The sequence below is a fragment of the Agelaius phoeniceus genome, chromosome 1 (genome assembly GCF_051311805.1).
Source record: "Agelaius phoeniceus isolate bAgePho1 chromosome 1, bAgePho1.hap1, whole genome shotgun sequence".
Lineage (NCBI taxonomy): Eukaryota > Metazoa > Chordata > Aves > Passeriformes > Icteridae > Agelaius > Agelaius phoeniceus.
Window position 1 is genome coordinate 56,632,455 of NC_135265.1, and position 20,986 is coordinate 56,653,440.

The 20,986-nt window shown below is 40.7% G+C and overlaps 1 protein-coding gene across 1 annotated transcript in view; it reads left to right on the plus strand.

The window, feature by feature from the left end:
* PDE1C (phosphodiesterase 1C) overlaps positions 1-20,986 on the plus strand; it is a 274,035-nt gene that overhangs the window by 176,797 nt on the left and 76,252 nt on the right. The window contains exons 4-6 of the mRNA XM_054629572.2: positions 16,632-16,745; positions 17,576-17,758; positions 20,014-20,080. Of these exons, the coding sequence (XP_054485547.2) occupies positions 16,632-16,745; positions 17,576-17,758; positions 20,014-20,080 (364 nt within the window). The remainder of the gene's footprint in view (positions 1-16,631; positions 16,746-17,575; positions 17,759-20,013; positions 20,081-20,986) is intronic.

Genomic DNA, 20,986 nt, shown 5'->3' on the forward strand with positions numbered 1-20,986 from the left:
CTTACTATTATTTTGTGATCTAGTATTTAGACCACTGTCATTGACAATGCCAAGAATTTGGCTCAAGGCCCTACATCTCAAAAGACAATTTACATTAAGCGGCATAGTTGGAAGATCTCTAACCCAAAGAAATGTCAGATTTGTGAGGCCATACAGAAAGAAAGAAAGAAGAAATCACAGAATATTCTGAGTTTAAAGGGATCTGCAAGTCCCTTAGGGAATGACCCATACAGGGACTGAATCCATGACTTTGGCATTATTAGGACCATGCTCTAACTGAGCTAATCTCCCAATGGTTAATGTTGAAAGAAGGATTTCTGGATGCTAAGTCCCAGCTTCTACTTGGTTTATACTTTTTGCTCTTCTCCTTTATGAAAATAGTAATCTTTAGCAACAAGGCTGGGAAAAACTGTACTTTTGTAGATGTGTCAATCAAATTATTGTTCTGCTCTATTTTATTTAATCTGTATTCTAAAGTTACAAGTCAAAATATCATGTCTAGTTTCATAGACACCTAAAGGCAGGAATTTGAGGATCTAAGTGGGAATTAGATCTTCTTACAGCATGAAGTAGTCTACCACAGATGAAATATCATGTTTCTAGAAGCAGGATGGAAAGCAAACAGCTAAATCTTGGCTGTGGCATTCCAGTTAAGCCACCTGCTGGCAGGGAGCTGAGTTTAAACCTTTCATCACTGTTCAGGAAATATTAAGCTTCCAGTTTTGGAGACATGGGATCAAAGGGAATTACTCTTAATAAGACCTTGAATTTAATGTGTGTATTGTGCAATGGTACCTGATGCTGCAAAATATTGCTATTGCCCTTAAATTAATGAGTACTAAAAGTTGTCTTGATATGGGAGATCAGCATCAAGTCCTGTCTTTTTTCCTACCCCTATTCATCTTAAAGTAAGGTTACAGGAAAGGAGAGGGAAAGGCAAAGGCATTTCAACTATAATAGTTTTCGAGTCAAGCTCTATGCCCATGAGCACAGCAAGTTCTAGATGCTATGTGCCAACTCTGATGATAGACTTAGTGTAGTAAGAGCCCATTCTATTCAGAAAGGTCTTGTGCAAGGAGGATTGATGTGAACTTAGCTGAATTTCACATTATCATTCATCACAGCACTGTAAAGACAGATAGGAAAAATCCTGGAAGAGACCTAGTCTCAAAGAATCTGTCCGATTTTTCTCAGCTTTTCCCAAGAAAAAAAAAGAAACAGTTTTCAGCACATGTGCTCTAAGAGTATTGTTGCTTATATTTAGCATCTGAAAGCAGAGAAAAATGATGCTGTCTATTTCAATAATGCAGAGATAATTTTCATCCTATGAAAATAATGACATTTACCTCTGCACTGCCAGAGTCTGGCTGATCAAAGCTGTGGTATACTTCTTCATGATTTTTCCCTCACAAATAACACGCTGCAATCTAAAAATGTAAAGTGACTGCCCTAAAGTGGTCAGGCAGGTAGACTGGATGGTTGTTTTAAGTCCCTTCCAACTATCCTAGTCTATTCTAAAAAAACCCTAAGCTGAAAGCTCATGTAAACAGCAGAAATGAGGTAGTCTTATTATGTGGATAAAGTAAAATGGGGTGTACTTATCCTTTTCACTGATATTTATTTAGGAACAAATATTGCTTGTGACCTTCCACTGAAGCTAATAGAACCAGTGATCTTAAAGGTCTTTTCCAACCTAAATGATTAGATGTATGCATTGTACTAGTCTCTCTTCAAATGGAAAACACATTCAGTTGTGAGGCTTCATCTTGTCATCCCACACACTACAGATGTGCCTGTCTGCTTTTAGGACATTTGGACAGCTTATTCTGTAAGTTCCAGAACTCTGAGATGAGTTGTCACATTATGTCACAGTACAAACTGGCTTGTACTGGGCAATTAATTTGGCTGTAAATAAGAACCCCAGCTGGTTCCATAAACTGGCCCCTGGGTTGACAGACAGGAACCTCAACCAATTACATCACATCCTAACCTGCAGACATATATTCAGGCCAGGAAGGAAAATCCAGGCACCTACCTAGGGCAGGGGAGTTTGCCATTGTCTCTTACAACAGATTCTGGGTTTCTTGCATCACATGCAGTCCTGTGGTGCAAGGCTTCAGGAATGACTCTGGGGGCGTAAAAAACACCAATCACTTGTTTAAAAATTGTAAAAGTTTAATAGTAATAAAATAGTAATAAAAATAGTAATAAAAATTAGAGTAATAAGAATTTGGACAATAAAGGACAATGAAAAAGCAAAGAATTACTGATGTCTTGGTGCTCTGCTCTGCCACAGAACACACTTTGCTAACAAAGGATTAACTCTTAAAAGTAATAGCCTGTTGTATATTCACATATCTCATACATGATGCAAAAATTCTTTTCAAACAAAGGGTGTTTTCTGGTTATTGTCAAACCCCACAACCTCCCCACCCCACCCCATCCATCTTAAAAATCAATCATCTTGGTCCCTCGAAGTCTGGCTCTTCCCAATAAGGAGGCAATGATTCTTCTCTTAGGCTTTTGGTGTCTTGTTACTGTTATACTCTCCTTGAGCTAGTTAGAAAAAGTATCTTACATCACATAGTTTCTGTAGCCTAAAACTATATTCATCACACTACTTAGAAAGATTAGTATAGCGCTACAAAAAAAGGATTAATACAACATAACTTTCCAACATAACAAATATAGTATTCATTTTAATATTTGTGAAAAGGCAATCATATAATATGTACTTTTTCACAGGGGGGTACTTCCAGGAGCCTTTGATGGATTAAGGCATGCCCTCAGCTGCCCCTCAACTGAATAGAGGGGTTCCATTGCCAGTTTGTGTAAGGGAGGATGGGTTCACTGCCCCTGAGCAGAGGTTACAACACACCGAAACTTCCTCCCCCCACCTTGGCTGTGGGGGTAATCTGTGCAAACCTGCTCCCAGAAAATGAGTCTGTGGGCTACAGCGTCTCCCACCCCAAAGCAAGCCAAAGATGATTCTTAGCACAACTGCTGGGTTTGGCTCACATTTTTTTCCTTGTTTACTTGTTTGTTTCAGTCAACTGAAGAATGGGTTTTCCTTTTATCTAATCTAAGTCGTTTGACTTACAGTCCAACGTTCCAGGTAGGCATCTTCAGGGAGCCTTCTTTGGTTGTAGCTTCTTTATACAGTTTTTGTTATAATGAGCAAAACTTTATATCAATGTTTGAGGCATGAACTATTTCAGTCTCTGACACACCTAAACTGCTCTGGCTCACAAGTTCTAAGAATGGCAGAACAGGTCTTTTATAAAATGAATTATTTATTGAACAACAGAGAATAGCAGACAAAAGGTCTTGAACAGATTTACTTACTGTCACTGTTAGGCCAGACGTGACATACACATGTGATGAGGGTCCAGGATGAAAAATGTTTTTTTATTCTGCTTGTTCTCCAGCTTATATACTCTTAACAAAGTGTGATCTTAAGTCATTAACTACATCACAATAACTTATTATATTCATTGGTGCAAAGCAATTAACGTCAATATAATTGGCAAAAGTTTTACAGAAATTTAATAAGGCACGTATACACATCTACTTACACACATAGTCTAGCTTACAAAAGTTTTCATGTATCCTTTCTAATCTGTTTCCATGCTGACTGCCCTGTCTTCATCCTTGATATAGATACACTCAAAAATCATCAATTGTTATTTCTTCTATTAATTCAGCTTTGCTTGCAGGACAGCTGTCAAGCCCCTCCATAACTTACTACACATTATAATCCAAATGAACTTCTAGTAGATTACATAAAAAGAGTGCATGACATTAAGGTACCACTATTAAAGCTAGCAAAGAAATAGTATAGATTAGGAGTCACTGTAATTTACCACCGAACTGATGATAGTGTATGTTGAGTCCTTTCACTCAACCCTCAAAAGAGTAACTATAAAACCAGTATGCTGACTTTGGGGAAAAAGCCCCACAAATTTCCAGGCCATGTGCAGAAGACTTCTGTTTTGTAAAAGTTTGGTGTAGCTGTCCCAGTTTAGGGCAAATTTGGGAGAAGGTCTCCAAAGGGGACCCCTCCAGAAAGCAAACCCACACAGCCCCTCCCCCACAACTGGTTCAGGAAGGATTCCTTGGAGAGAAGTGGAAAGAACCTATTTATTTAACAGGCAAAGCACCCCCCAGCACACAAAATGAACAATATTGGATGACAAAATTCTTTCACCACTCAGAAAAAAGATGGCAAATTCAGAAAGTCTCTCCTGGGAGCCGTCACTCTGTTATCAGTCCCTCCAGCGCTGGGAATGGCTACTGCAGAGTCAAAGTGCAAACTCTTGGTGTTTCCCAGGTCTCAGTCCAGAGCAGGTTTGAGTGTTTCCAAGAAAAGGGAAAGGAAAACAGTCTAGGGAAAATTCAGACTGCCTAGCTAAACTAACTAACAAGCAGAAGCAAAAGCAAGAGCAAAGCAGGAGCAAGAGCAAAGTGAAAGCAAGCACAAAACAAAAAAAAAAAAAAAAGCAAAAGCAGCACTATGTATCTCCCCATCTGTGTCCTGCCAGTTGTGGGGGAGTGAGCAGGCTGATAACAAAAAAAACCAAAACAAAACTTCGCACTTCAGAGCCAGTCTTGAAGGCACAGAACATAATATCCAGCATAAACAGAACAGATGATTGGGAATACAAGCATCATAACACAGGGCACATCTCCAGCCATCCAGGTCCAGTGGTTACTTCCACCATTGTAGGAACAATGGCCTTGCAGTGCCCACCGTGTCGGTTTGCAGGAGTGTGATGCAATCCATCAGCCAGGACTCCCCATATTTATATTTCAACCACTGTCCCCCATATCACAGAGGCTTTACCCATTTGGCCTGTGTAGGGCCCCAATCAACTTGGTAGATGGGACTTTTGAAGAGGCTTCATATACTCTGGATGCACAGGAGGAATACTGACAAGATATTCTCAAGAGATCAAAACAACACAAAAGACTTTACTAGCAAACTTACAAAAATCAGGGAACTAGCAAACTTAAAATCAGGGAACTGGCATCCAGTCAACATAAAACATTTCTCAAAGCATTAACTTGGCCCATTCAGTTCAGCAAATGCTACGCTTATCTGGTGTTAAGTTACTATATTTCAAGAAGAGAGAATTAGAAGACAAAGAAAAAAGAGAAAGAAAGACAAAGAAGACCTAGAAAAGCACATATATATAGCTACCAACTCCTGGGTTCCAACAGTGTTCAGACAGAACTTCTAAGAAATAAAGCAAGGTCTAGACAATTAGATGGCCTCTTGTTCAGCCTTAAATACCCCTTGGCCTTCCTGGGCCTTTCCCCCAAGTGGGAATTCTGGTCATTTGGCCACTCAGAAACTGGGTTTAAGGGTCCAGGGGTGGATGTAGAGCATTGTGCCAGGGATTGGCAGGCTCTGCCATGCTGGGATACTGGCTCTAAGGGGTGGTGTATGTGCTCCTTCACCAAGGCAAGGCCCAACCTGTCCCTTCCCCTCTGCATGCATCCCAAAATGTCCTGAGACATCAATCTTTCCAGTCTCTCACAGCCTGCTTGATTGCAGTGTATGTTTTACAGTTGAGGATCACCTGGGAGACGGTGTCTGTGTTTATGTCCACCGCTCAAACATGAGCCTGCCTGTATGTTGCATGTCTTCCTTCATGGCTTAAGGTGTCATGGGCCCACTAAGCCAGAAATAATTCACACTTATGCTGTCAATCCAGATCCACCTGAGACACTTTAATCTTAGCAGCTTGATCCACCTATCCATTGTTGTGGTGTTCTTCAGTAGCCCGACTGTTGGGTATGTGTGCATCTCCATGACGTACTTTTACAGCCAAGTTCTCTACTTCTGCAGAGATGTGCTGCCACATTTCAGCAGCCCAGATTAGTTTCCCTCTGTGCTGCCAATGCATCTTTCTTTCCATAGGTCTAACTATCACACAGAGCATTTGCTACTGTTAACAAGTCAGTGTTGGAGTAGAGCACTGGCCATTTATCTCTTTCAGTCATATCAGGAAAATGCAGCTGGACAGCTTTCAGCTCTGCAACCTAACTTGATCCACCTTGTTCCTTAATAGCTTCTGTGACTCACTGCATAGGACTCCATACAGCTTTTAATTTTTTATGTATCCCTACAGAACAGCAGGAACTGTCAGTTAAGAGGATGTATCACTTTTCTTTTTCAGGTGGTTGATTATATGGTGTGGCCCCTTTAGCAGATGCCATCTTTTCCTTCTCGTCCTCTGCAGATAGTTCAAAATTTTTCCCTCAGGTCAATTTGTGATGATTTCCAAGATCCCTGGGTGACTAGGTTTTCCTATTCAAGCTTGCTGTGTGATCAATGTGATCCACTTATTCCAGGTAGCAAAAGAGGCATGATGTGTGGAAGGGACTTTCCTTTTGAATATCCAGCACAGCAGTGGCTGTCAGGGTGCCAAGAGGAGCTGGTGCCAATCACTTCTTAAGCAGCTTGAACCCCTTCATAAGCTGCCAGTATCTCTTTTTTGGCAGGGGTGTAGTAGGCTTTGCTTCTTTTGTATTCCCGACTCCATGGCTACTGCATGAACAGTCTCCCGTTTATTTGTTTAAAAGGTTGTTGTTAAGAGCCCCATTTGAAACCATTCTTCTTCCCAGTCACTTGATAGAGAGGGCTTATGATCTGAATGTAATTCAGAACATGGATTCTCCAAAAATCCACAGCACTGAGGAAAACTTGTCTTTACTTTTAGCAGGTTGGTGGGGACATAGCTGCAATTTTCTTGACCACATCCATTGGAATCTGACGATATGCCATTTTATCCCTAAAAACTGATATTCTTGGGCAGGTCTCTTGACTTTGCTTTATGGCAATACCAGCCTTCAGGGGGATATGAATTATTTTCTCCCCTTTCTCAAAACTTCCTCAGCTGTTTTGCCCCACATGATGTACTGCACTGTTCTGGAGCCTCACCCTTTTCCAGTGCAGTCTGGATCAGTCCATGGCAAATAGTAGAGCTGTATTTCCTCCCTTTGGATAGCTGAATCCATGTGTACTCAACATCCCTTCAGGTGAAAGCAAACTGTCTTGCTAAAGGAATGGAGAAAAATGCATTAGCAAAATATCAGTGGTGGCACCACTTTGCTGCCTTAAACTCCAGTTTGTACTGAAGCTCCAGCATGTCCACACCAGCACTCAGAGGTGATATGACTTTGTTCAGGCCATGATTAGTCTACTGTCAGCCTCCTCTCTCCATTGGACTTATGCACTGTCCATATAGAGATATTAAAGGGTTGTTCTCCAGTTTATGAATCATCTCATGGATGGGGGTGACAGAGTCCTGGTTTGTGTGGTACTGTCGGTGCACTGTTGTGATAGTGATCAGTACATGTTGTTCTTTGATCATCACCCATCCCACAGCAGAAGGTCCTCTGAGAAACCAGGCAAAGTATTCAGCTAATTTTCTCTATCTCGACAACAGTTACCCCAAAATCCCAACAATGCCCTTTTGGATCCTTGAAATACCCTCTCTTGAGTTAATCTATGCCAAGGACACTCAGGGCCTCTTGACCAATCAGAATTGGGGTGTTTTTTGCCATTCATTCCCAGTCAGGTTTGTTTCAGCTTCTATCCTGTCAGCTGTCACCCCAGAAATAGAGATAAACTCTGCCTCTATAGATCTTGATGGCATCAGGGTACATTGTGTGCCAGTGTGAACTAAAGCCTTATACTCTTGCAGGTCTGATGCACAAAGCCATCAGATCCACATAGAACAATAGATTAGATTGTCCCTTTCCTCCTGCTGGAGGCACAGCCCCTCTAGTTCTAGTCATAGTAGTCATTGTTCATATCTTGTAAATATGAACTTTAGATCCCTTCAAGAGGATCAGAAATAACATTCAGCCCTTCCGTTGTGTCTGACAACTAGCCCACTGGAAACTGGAGCAGCATTTATGCTTGAAGAATTTTCTGTGGTGGTTGTCCTTCCTCTCAACTCACTCAACCTGTGCTGCTGGGACAGAGGTGGGTTTTCCATCCCACTTCCTCATGTCCTCTCTGTGATCATACAGGTAAAAGCACAGGTTACCTTGTGGTATGTACTGTCTCTTGAGAGCAACTGGAATGGTAGTTCTCAAGTAAGTGTCTAATGAGACCCTGCAAACCATGCTGCTGCTCCTTTTGCTTCCCCACCTCGCCCTCCCTCTGCCCTCTGTGGCAGGCTGGGCAGGAGAAATGGAGGTACAAAAAGCATAGGCTATGGGTTAAGATAAGAAAAATTTACTGGAAACAGCAGTTAAATAAGAACACAAACATAACAGCAACAATACTAAAACCAGAAATGTACAAAAGAGAGAGATTCACATCCAAAATGCTCAGTGAAGAGCCAGACCCAACTGCAGCCACATAAAAGACCAGAAAAGACCTCTTAACCCTGTAGAAGACTCCCTTTTCCACTGGTAATGATGTGAGGTGATACAGAATACCCTCCATGTTCTAGCCATGTTCCCTCTTGCTTACTGCAAAAATCATCCCTGTTCTTGCTGGAACCAGAACAAGTTTCAAGTCCTCTTCCATAAGCATGGACTTCTTCCCTGAGGACAGGTTGCTCAGAGCCCCATCCTGCACTCTTAATGTTTTCAAGTATGTAGCATCCACAACTTCTCTGGACAACCTGTTCCAGTACCTCACCACCCTCACAATAAAGAATTTATTCTGTATATCTAACCCAAATTTCCCCCTTTGAATATGTTACTTCTTGTTCTATCTCTAGAGTTCCTGATGGAGAGTCCCTCTCCAGCTTTTCTGTAGGTCCCCTTAAAATAATGGAAGGTTGCTATGAGGTCTCTATGCAGTCTTTTCTACTTCAAGCTGAACAGCCTTGACTTTCTCAGCCTGCCTTCATATGGGAAGGACTCTGATCTCTTAATCAACTTTGTGGCCCTCCTCTGGACTTGTTCCAACAGTTCCATGCCCTTCTTATGTTGGGGGCACTGGAACTGTATGCAGTATTCCAGGTGGTGTTTCACAAAAGCGGGGTACAGGGAGAATCACTTCCCTTGACCTGCTGACTTTTGATGCAGCCCAGGATTCGATTGACTTTCTAGGCTGTGAGCACACACTGCTGGCTCATGTTGAGTTTTTCATCGCCTGTCACAGCCAAGCCCTTCTTCACAGAACTGCTCTCAATCACTTCTCTGCCCAGCCTATAGATGCTCCTGTGATTGCCCCAACACAGATGTAGGACCTTCCACTTTGCTTTATTGAACTTAATGAGGTTTGCATTGGCCAACCTCTCAAGCCTGTTGAGGTCCTTCTGGATGGCATTATTCCTTCCCTCCGTAATATTGACTGCACTGCCACTTGTGGTGTGCAGAGCTTGGTGTCATTAGTGAACTTGCTGAGGGTGCACCAATCTCACTGTCCATGTTGCCAACAAAGATGTTGAACAGTGTCAGCCCCAACACCAGTTCCTGAGGGACACCACTTGTCACTGGTTTCCATGTGGACAATGAACCATTACCACACTACTGTTTGGGTGCAGCCATCCAGCTAAGTCTTTGTGCACTGAGTGGTCCATCCATCAAATACATGTCTCTCCTGTTTAGAGACAAGCAAATCATGCAGGACAGTGTTGAGTACTTGGCACAAGTCCAGGTAAACAATGTCAGTTGCTTTGCCACTATCCACCAACTCTGTAGCCCTGTCATAGAAAGCCATCAAACTTGTCAGGCATGATTTCCCTTTAATAACGCCATGTTGGTTATCACCAGTCATCTCTTTGTTCACCAATGTGGTTTCCAGGAGAATATGCTCCTTGATCTTGCCAGATATGAGACTGAATTGTCTGTAGTTTCTTGGATCTTCCACTTTCCCCTTTTAAAAAATGGAGGTTATATTTCCCTTTTTTTCAGTCTGTCATGGTTTGATACTGGCCAGATGCCAGGAACCTACAAAAGTTTTTTGCTCACTCTCTTCTGCTACAGTTCACTAGAGGATAGAGGAAATAAAAATTAACAAAGGGCTCATGAGTTGAGATAAGGATTGGAAGAAAAACACTCTAAGTGCAAAACAGGCTCAAATTTAAGGTTATAAGGTAAATTTATAATTAACACAGTCAGGGGAGGATATAAGAGATCATTCCCCCCCAGTTCCCTCCCTCTTTCCCACTGACAGTGCAGAGAGACAGGCTATGGGGTTTTGGTCAGTTTGTTACTTGAGATCTTCTTCTGTTTTCTCAGAGAGAGGAGTCTTTGCTATGCCATGAGGTCCCTCCTACAGGCAAATACTCTTGCAGAAAACTGATGTAGTGTGGGTCACTCGTCCACGGGGTGCAGTCTTCTAAGCTACTCTAGTTTGGAAGCAAGGGTGCTCTCTATCTCTGGAAGCAGGGGCCCTGTCTCTCTATTCACACCTCCCATGGATCACAGCTTTCTCTGACATCCACTCGCTCCAGCATGAGCACTTTTCCCACAGGCTGCAAGTGTATCTCTGCATCTCCCATGGACTTCATGTACTACAAAGGTACAGTTTGTTTAGCCATAGTCCTCACCACAGCCTGCAGTGGAATTTCATCTCCAATGCTTGAAGAACCTCCTCCCCGTCTCTTGTTTTCCACTGAACTTGGTGTCGCCATGTTGTTTTCTCTAACATGTCCTCACTTCCTCCTCGTCTGTGACTGGAAAAAAACCTGCTGCTTGTAAGTACCGTTGGCAACATGTTCCACTAATTCAAAGATCTTGCAAGATCTTGCAGTGCCGAGAGGTCGATCTCATCTAGGTTCTGTGTTGAGGAGTTGTTTATCTGCTGCTTATCTGCTGCTTTGGAGTTATCTTTCTGCTGCTGGCTAGGCGACCCTGCCACCATCGTGTGGGCAGTGGTGGCTGCTGTGGCACTGGTGCTATTTAACGCTTCTCCTCACGTGGGGCACTGGGAAGCCACCAGTGCTGCTCCTGCCCTTCTGCCTGCGACATGGCTGGCTAGGGGCAGCCAGGCAGGCAAGGGTCTCTGGGCCACACCAAGATGGTGGTGGCTGCAGCAGCGCATCACCACTGGCTGTGCCAGGATGGCCCCTGGTGGCACCTCGCCACGCCTGGAAACAAAAACTGCTTGTGTACTATTTTTATTTTCTTCTTATACACTTTCACAGGGGCGATAACAACCTCTCTGACTGGGCCAGCAGCATGTCCATCTTCAAAGCTGTTAGAGATTTATCCTTGAAGAATTTTCTGTGAAACTAAAACCTCTATTTTTAGTTTCGAGTATTGCAACATGATCTGGCTTTCTAGGCATGTGAGACACAGTGGAAGCTTCTAGAAGCTTCTCACAGAAACTACCTCTGTAGCACCCTACCCACTACCAAAAACCAGGCTGTGCCAAATCAACACACAGTCATCAAGAATTTCACCTGACTGCCCCAGTTTCTCAAATATGGTGGATAATAGCTTAGTAACTTTGTCTACCCTTAGGACCCATGGATGAATCTCATCAGATCCCATAGACTTGTGCACATTCTGGTTCCTTAGATGGTCTTGAACTTGATTCCCTCCTACAGTGGGCTTAGGCTCTTCACTTTCGCAGTCTTTGCATTTTCCTTTCATGACTTGGGCAGGGTGTCTGGAGCGCTTGCTGTGGAAGACTGAGGCATAAAATTCATTTAGAAACTCAGTCTTCTCCATATTCCAGGCCTATCCAGGTAGCCAGGTCTCCCACTTCCTCCTAGAGAGGGCCCACATTATCCCTAGTCTTTTTTTGTTATCAGGACATCTATAGAAGCTCTTTCTATTGTCTTTGACATCTCTGGCTAGACTTAATTCTAACTGGGCTTTGGCTTGTCTTTGCTTCTACCTTCAGTAAACTTCTTTTTTATCTCTGAGATCCTCAGCAGCTCCTTATCCATGTATTTGGCATTTTTGCCCCATATTCTCTTGTTAAAATGCATTGTTCCTGAGCTTGGAGGAAGAGATCCTTGAATATTAGCCAGTATTCTTATGCCACTCTGCTCGCCAGGACTCTACCACTCTATGACACGGGTCCCCAAAGATAACAAAGTCTGCTCTCCTAAGTCCAGGGCAGGTGATCTTATTGTGTATGGTTTTATTATATGTATAATATATTATCTATTTATTGTATATTAAATATATTTATTGACAGTTTCTTTCAAGTACCTATTTTTAAAGATGCAAATTAAAAATTGTTAGATTTGTGTCTGATGTGTTATAATGGATGTTGGTTTTTTTTTATAAAAGGCAACAGTGGTTTGAAAATGCCTAATTCTGGAAGATATAGTTTGTTGTCTTTGGGTGTCATTGTCAACAAATTCAGTGACTATATTGTGTTTGAACAGTTTCCTTGAAAAACTAATTCACACTAATATCTCAAAAAGAGCTAGTCTGCCAACAGGAAGGCATGCTTTAGGAAATACTGATTAGAAGATTGCTGGTTGTGAAAAAAGAATATAGCAGCCTTTCTTTCTCTCCCACATCTGAAATTTATCCTTGTTCAGCTCTCACATTTATTCAGTGGAATGACTCATCTCACCTCATCTTAGCCTTCTGAAGCCACAATGACCACCTAAGATAATCTCCTGGCTCATTTCTTTCACTAGTGGGAGAAGGCACACTTTCCTGAGGAAGTATATGACAGACAGGTGGTTTATCATTGCTATCCACCCCCAGTGACTTCCATTAGCATCTGTGTATCTGATTTCTATAAAAGGTTTGTGCTAGGTGAAGCAGTTGACTTGAATAAAAAAAAAAAAAAAACAAAACAAAACATGACCAATCCTTTTAACTGCTTATATTTCCTCATTCCATTCCCAATGTTCAGAACCTGAGAATGAGGGAGGTGTTTACATATTGGAGGAGTGCACATCCTTTAGAGTTCTCAGTAGTAGGACAGGGAGACAATGATAATTCTCAGGATCTGGCACTGAGGAAGTGCCTAGGCTGCTGTTGTATTGAAAATCATTCGGTAAGCCAAAGTTTGCTAAAATTTCCGGCGCAGGACTTCCTTCGATAGGCATGAAAGAATTTATAAATGGGAAGTGAAAACCTAAACTATTTGATTTCACTTATAGTTGACTAATGTTGTCAAAAGTTTATCTCAACATTCTTTCATGTTCCACTCAAGGTGAGTTGAAACAAGCTTTTTACCATCCTGCCAAGGCCACTGAACTTATCATCATTGTACTTTCATGCTTCTAATAATAATAAAAATAATTGATTATTTAATTTTTTAAATGTTTGTATTTTTATTCAAAGGAAGGAGAATATTTTAGGAAACATGAAGAAGGCAAAGCAATTACTTGGGAAATTGCATATAATTCTTTTGGATTAAAATGCCAGTGTAGCAGTACTGTGCGTTTGCTCTTTGCACATGTTTTCATTTCCTCTGAATGTTGTGACTTGCATTTTTTTGTATACAAAAGTAGTGACAGAAGATAGCTATCCAGCCTAATAAAAATTCATTGTGTCACAGGCTACCAGTTACTCTATTTTTAGTTTTTGAGTATTGCAACATGACCTGGCTTTCTAGGTGTGTCTTTTTCACAGTGAAAACATTATATACGTATGCAGAGCCTTACATTAAGATGTGGCAGAGTGTGGAATGAATAATACCCAGTGACTGTTGTAAAAAGAGGTGTTGAACTTCTAGGTTACTTCTTGTGTATGCTTTATTTCTCCCGCCAATTCTCTCTTGGAATGGGTTTCAGGGATTTGCTTTGCTGTTGGGGAAGATGAAACAGGAAAGCCTTATAAATATGATTGTCTGGCAAAAGATTTTGAGAATATAGAAACTATAAGCAAGATTGAAATGAAAGCAAGCTTTGAGATACCTTAGTTAGTGAACAATTGGAAGACAATGGTGTGGCTGGCTGAAGGTAATCCCCTTTTGATGAAAAAATACCCTCTGCTTGCAGACAGGTCCAAGGCTCAGAGCAGACCCTACTAGCTTGGCAGAAGGGGTCCAAAGAGTAATTTTTAGGGTTTAAAATGTAACACAGTATGGTAAAGTAATGATTCTTATAGGCTGTATGTAAATGCTGTAAGATTTGTATATTGTACTAGACTGGTTAGTGAGAATTAGAATATTCAACACAGAAGAAGATTTATTGTATTGTAACGAGAACTTCGCTCTCTTACCCCTTTTACTCTCTTATGATTTTGCTCTCTTACCCTTTTATGCTCTTACCCTCTCCCATCCTCTCTACCCCTCTCTTCTCTCAGGCCTGCTCCGAGCTGTGGCTGGCAGCTCACAGCAGGGCCCTGCACCCACGCTCTTTGCAATAAACCGCAAGTACAATGACCCAGCTTCAGAGATCTCCCGTCTCCATCCGTCCCAACCATCCTACCCCCCAATGCTCCTACACTATGCAAACTGTGGAGACATCTGTCCGCCCAGTTGACTGAAACTACTGCACATGTCCATTACATGCATAACCACCTGTAGTCTGCGCTGGATACTTTTGGGCAGTGTTAAATATCCTGTGTACTTGCTTTACAGTTTTTTTATACCCCAACAGGCAGACAGATACTGTTGCAGGGCATCTGTCAGACCGTCTATGTGCTTAGATAGTCTGCACATGCTCTTTAACTCTGGTATGACTCTCAGAATATCCAATTTATCAAGCTTGTCAATTATAATGAGATGGCAGATGCATGCCTATTTCTATGTAGGAATTCTTTGATATGGTTCACTGTTTCTCAAACTTAGTAAGAATTTCTTACCAGTAATTATGGTGGTTTTCCAGAGGAGAGCGAGGAATGTGCTGAAGATCAGAAGGAAGGGTTTTGTCTTTCAGTTCAGCAGATGCTTATTTTCCAAACTTTTTTGTGTGTATACCGAAGCCAGCTTTTATGCAGTCAGGTCTATTTCTGATAACTATTTTGTTAATTTATAAAGTTTGTTGTTGGTTTTACTTTTTTTTTAAAAGCTATTTGATCTGGCTCTCAAAGGAATGTTATCACAAATGAGTTGATCTTAGAGTTGGCTGCTAAGATCATTGAGTCCAACCGTTAACCCAGCACTGCCAAGCTCTCACTTAACTGTGTTCCTAAGTGCCACAGGTGAATTTGGTTGAATTTCAAAATTATTTCAGCCACCTTGAAGCAGAATTTTTCAGGTAGTAAATTTTCCTGGATTCTCTTCATTCCATTTAGGATTATTAAAAAAAAAAAAAACCAAACCAAAACACATACATTAAAGGCAAACTATCACCAGGCTCTTATTTAATACAATTAATTGGGAGTAGCTGCTCAATGAATAGAGTAGTGACTCAATGAATCAGCAATAGTTAAAGATAATGGATGGTAAGACAAAGACAGTGTAATTTTTTCACATGATGGTGTGAGGAACAGCAGTACTTCTGTTTTTCTAAATGATTGATGCACATAGTACTTTGCATAATGTTCATTGAAGAATGTTGGTTCCAAGAAGCAATCATTACTCACTGTGCTATTATTGAACATGAGTTTTGAATGAGTTGCAGCATAAAGCTACCGATTACTTATATCAATTAAGTCAGGAAGAACCAAAGGTCATGTTCTTTCTGTAAAATTGACTGCTGTGAGTTGTGTACAGTGTTTCTGGTAGCTAGTTATGTGGTCATAACTGCAGACTCCCCATACACGGAATGAAGAAACAAGGAGGCATATGGAGCAATGCTTACTAGTCAAATGTGAAAGCAGTGAGTACTGTTTAATACACAGGAGATATATGGTGGCTGCTTGATCTAATGAAAATCATCGCATTTCCTAACCTTGTATAGTATTTCTACAATAGTGTTTCTAAGTATACTCTAATAGAGTTTTGCATGTGTATGTCAATCATTAGGAATAAGAGTAATTTGTTAACAGATACTATTCAAGAAGTTCCTTCTTATGGCTGAATTGAAATTGTCCTCTCTTAGCTCCTGTGTTAAATTTAAAGTAATTTCTATTTTTACTTATTTCAGTTTTGAGTAGGGAACAGACAGCTGATTAATGGAAGTGATTGTCCTGCCCTGCTCTGCACTGGTATGGCTTCACCTTGAGTACTATGTGCAGTTTGCGCACCACAATATAAGATATAAGAAAGTGTCCATAGGAAAGCCACAAGTATGGTGAAAGATCTGGAGGGGAAGCCTTACAAAGAGTGACTGAGACCACATGATCTGTTCAGACTGGAGAAGAGAAGACTAAGAGGAAACACTGCAGTCTTCAACAATCTCTTGAGGGGAAGTGAAGGGGCAGATACTGATCTCTTCCCTCTCATGACTAGTGACAGGACTCAAGGAGTCTGAGTTCAGAAGCCTTTGGGCAATGCTCTCAGGCATATGTTGTGATTCTTGGGGTGTCCTGTGTAGGGTCAGAGGCTGGACTCAGTGATACTGATGGGTCCCTTCCAACTCATCATATTCTATCATTCTGTGTTTGTATGATTCTGTGATAACCCATGGAATTATGTATATTTACCTGGCATCATTGTAACTGATCTTTGAAAAGTAAATTTTGTTGACTTCATGTATGAACATGAAAAAAACTTCAAAATCTTGAGTCTCTTGAGACTTCCAAAAGTTCTCACCTGTCAAGGTGTATGCAAGGTCTCATCCTGGGAACTGACACTCACTTTAAACCTATTTTGCTTTATAATAATCAGATTTTTGTTTTCCTTTCTTTAGATTACGGTCTTTGGTAAAGCAATTGGAGAGAGGGGAAGCTTCAGTTGTAGATCTAAAGAAGAATTTGGAATATGCAGCGACTGTTCTTGAGTCAGTATACATTGACGAAACTAGGTGAGCTAACTACAGGCATCAGCACTCATATCTGGCACCAGTTGTAATTTACATCCCAGTTGTGAAAGTTGGTTGAGCCAAGATTTATTACTCGTAGACAATATGGTTTTAATCATAAGAATATTGTATTCTGCTTAGAATAGATCTTCAGTCCTCCATTTAAAAAGTTCTTTAGTTTCCTGGAAAAGGGAAGGAGATCAAAACCAAACATAACTGTAATACACTTTTTCTTAGAGAAATGCTTTCATAGTTATTGTAGCCTGAGTAGACTCAACTATTTCTTCTGAACAATGTTAAATTTTTCACTTGTATGATGTCTTTGAAATTAAAAAAAAGTTACTCATGAACAGAGGTAGACTGGCAAGACATTGCAGAGGAGTTCCCCCCTCTTGGTTACATGCATTTACCCAGTGATTAATGCACTTCTGGAGTCAACACAGATGACCAGAATGGGAGAGGAGAGGACTGTATGTTACCAACTCAGATGCTAGAAATTCCCAGAAATGACCATAAATTATCTTTGAAAGGCAGAAAGTTCAGAAATATGATGAGCTGAAGATGTAAAGATATTAGAGGATCATGTAGTTTTGCTTCAGAAGGCTGATACGCCTTGTTTCTCAGCCTAGTAGCGAGTTCCACAATCTGAAATGTAAGTACGTAAGAGAATAAACAAACAGTTGAAGAGTTGTACTAGTGTGTTTTATTAAGGCTGTTGAATCAAGGACTTTTAACAGCTGCTTTAATTAGAATATATATGAGTTTCTTTTTTAATAATGTTGTAGTACTCTCTAAGGAACTCTGTTTACCCTTCAGTTTCCTCATCCTTCTAGGCGTTTACTGGACACAGAAGATGAACTCAGTGATATCCAGTCTGACTCTGTGCCCTCAGAGGTCCGTGACTGGTTGGCTTCTACCTTCACACAGCAAATGGGGATGATGCTTAAAAGGACTGAGGAAAAACCCCGGTTCAGGAGTATCGTCCATGCAGTGCAAGCTGGGATATTTGTGGAAAGGTGAAGTATTATGTAATTACTTTATTCTACTATCTACCCAGGTACTGCAGGTTTCACCTACAGTATGTCATGGCACAATGACAGGAGGTGGAGAGGACTACCTTAGGCCAGAAGACCTCAGAGGACTAGTGGAAGACTGCTGAATGAAGAACACTTTAATGTGCTTCTGTTAATGTTTCTACATAGATCTGGGTAACACCTAAAACCATGTGATTTAGTAAAAGACTGCAAACTGAAACAGTACCTAGTCCTCTGTTCTTACAGAGCACACGGTATAATTTTGATGGACAATATACACTAGTCCTAGATAGGAGTGTCCTATCTATCTAGCATAGTCCTAGATCAGGAGTGACAGCATTTAAAATTTGGACAGATCAAACTCTCCCTTGCTTCCATTTACTTCTGTGGTCTAGTATTTCTTATGAAGAAGTTCTAAGACACAGAACAAAGTCCTTTACCATATTATTACTGGAGCTAACCATAGATCAAAACTGATGTGAAAATTCTGGAGCTTAGAGAGGATTTCAAAAAAGCCATTGAGTTCTCTAAGCCTTCCCTCTTGTGACTTACATCACAACCTGTTACTAAAACTGATTTTACTTTTTTAACCCTTTAAAACATTTATTCATTTCAATATGGACTCCTAATCTTACCTTTTCTTGTCAAGTAACCACTCTTCACTGACCTTCTTTGTTTAAGCCAGGAGGAGGGCTGGCATATGTGAAACTGTCAGCATTCTTTGGACACCCTGAAAGAGAGCAGCTCTCATATCTCTGGTGTAACTTTGTAACAGCAAAATTCAAGTCAGGAGTGGAAGAGCAGAACATCTTTCACTGTTGATCACAATTGCAGTGACAGCCTAACAGCCCTCTGTGCAGGAGGTTATGCATATCAGACAGTGGACCACAATCCACACATACTCACAGAAGCCTCCTTTGTCATGACTATAGCTAATATTTTTGTCTGTGCACTAAAGTTACTGTACATGTGTTAAGAGTAGCAGCAAACTGCTAAGACTAAACCTCTAATTTCTCCTTGGGACAGATTTCTCCAAGGTTTGATAGGCTTCTTGTGAATTAACCCTCATTCTATGGGGCATTTGCTCAACAAGGAAGTAAATGCAGAAAGCTGGCTCAGTGGGGTGTTTTCCAGCTGACCTGGATCACTGTGACCCAAAGAAGGAAGTGTTCAGATATAATATGGCACTGGAAGAGGGTTGTGACTCTCCTGAGCTAAGGGAAAGGGGTTCTGCCTCAATTGTCTCTTAAGAGAATGCCATGGAGCTTCAGACTAGAGAAAGGAAGGGATAAGAGATTCTGTGATTTGGGAATGGGCAAATATAAGTCTCCAAAGGTGAATGACTTTTTTGAGGTCTGAGTGCAGAATATGACAAAAACGGCAGTGAAGGAAGACTTTGCACAGGCTCATTTAGATGGGAGAAGAGAACTTTCCATCATCTCCTTTTAGTCCTACAGTGCTTTAGGGCAAAAAAAAGGTGACCTGTGGAAAGAGCTTCTAGCTCTGACAGAGTTTCTACATTTCCCAAATCCTGTTAAACACAGTGTGTCCTGAAAACAATTTGAAAAACTTGTACATACTTTATAATCTGTTTAAAATATACTTTATAATCAAGTTTAAAATCTGGCACATTACATACTTTGTTTAATATGGTTACAGATGTTGATTATTGCCTTGTTCTTTTTCTCTCACTCCCTGAAACACAGACACATGGCAAACACTGAAAAGGTTTTATACTAATCTTGAAAACACGCAGACAAAAAAAACAGCTGTATCACACTGAAGTTGATTCATTTCATACAAATGATTTCTGAAGTACACTCAGAATTAGCTTGCATGTGGGCCAGCAAGGACTAAGGGAACTGAAAGGTCAGTACAGTTATGTGCAATGGAAAATGGGGAAAATTTTGTTCATTTGAGTGTAGTATTTCCATCTGATGAAGACCTGGTACTGGCAAATTGTTTGTCATGTTCAGCTCAGTAACCAAGCTGTGAGATACTGGGGAGTGTACAATCTCAAATTAAGCTATACAATAAGAATAGTATTGAGAATATTGGGCAAGTTAGGAACAAAATGGAAGGAAAAAAGGTCCATATTCCAATTAGGGTTTTCTATGCTAAACAAGGTCTCCTGTAAACAAGGTCTCCTTGTCTGTTGTTTTATGAGTTTTGTTGATTGTTTGTTTTGTTTCATTTAATTATATTTATGTGTTGCTTTATCTATTTAATCTTGGTAGAATGTACAGGCGTACTTCAAATATGGTCGGCTTGAGCTACCCACCAGCTGTAATTGGAGTGCTAAAGGTAATCCCAATAAAAAGGTGTTGAAGGGGGGTCTGTACAAAGCATAAAAATAATACTGTGATATTTGACATGATAAGGGGAGTCTTAATTCTTGGTCTTTCTTTCTCTCTGACATTCAATTAGTTCCCATACATTAATCATTTAACTGGCCTAAGGGATTATCCTTTCAATAAAAGAAAGAATGAACTTTAAGACTGTGGTCATTTTCAGGTTGCGAAGGTTGCAATTCTGTTCTAGATTACAGTGATTAAAATGAAGATTTAGAAATCACTCATATTTCACAAGGAAGAAAGAAAATGCAGATGGAGAGAGATGGAGAAGGGAAAGGATCTGTTGCTGTGAGAGAAGGAAATTTCTTGCATTGTTCAGCTTCAGGTCTTCAAAGTGACAATCACTTTATAAAAATGGACCCTTCTTTGAGTTTTGAGGTTTCAGAGTGAAAACAGTCAGAAGTAGTCTGAAAAATAAACAGTGCTTCAATCCATGGGACAATGGCAAAATTCTTGACTTAGGCAGGAATTATCAAGACTACAAACAAGTTGACAACTAGCTGCCTACACAGCAGTTTTGCAGATTACGTGTTGCATGTGGTTCAACCACGTCATGCAATAGTGAAAAAAGGTGATATAGTGGAGCAATACAGAGGGGTATTAAGTATAAAACTCATTAAGACATCCTGCAGCATTTCTCCACACTGAAAAGATTTGCAGTTAAGCTATCCTTTTCATTTTGAATAGTAGAACTTATCAAAAGATGTGGTGGAATTGCAAGAAGAATGATCAAACATGCCCTTCCTATACAGAATCAAAGTATCCACCGGCACCTTTTTCCAACTGCATATTGACTAGTGCTAGCTTCACTTGCTTCACTCCTGAAAGGGGATATAAATTCTTTGTTCTTTTGCAA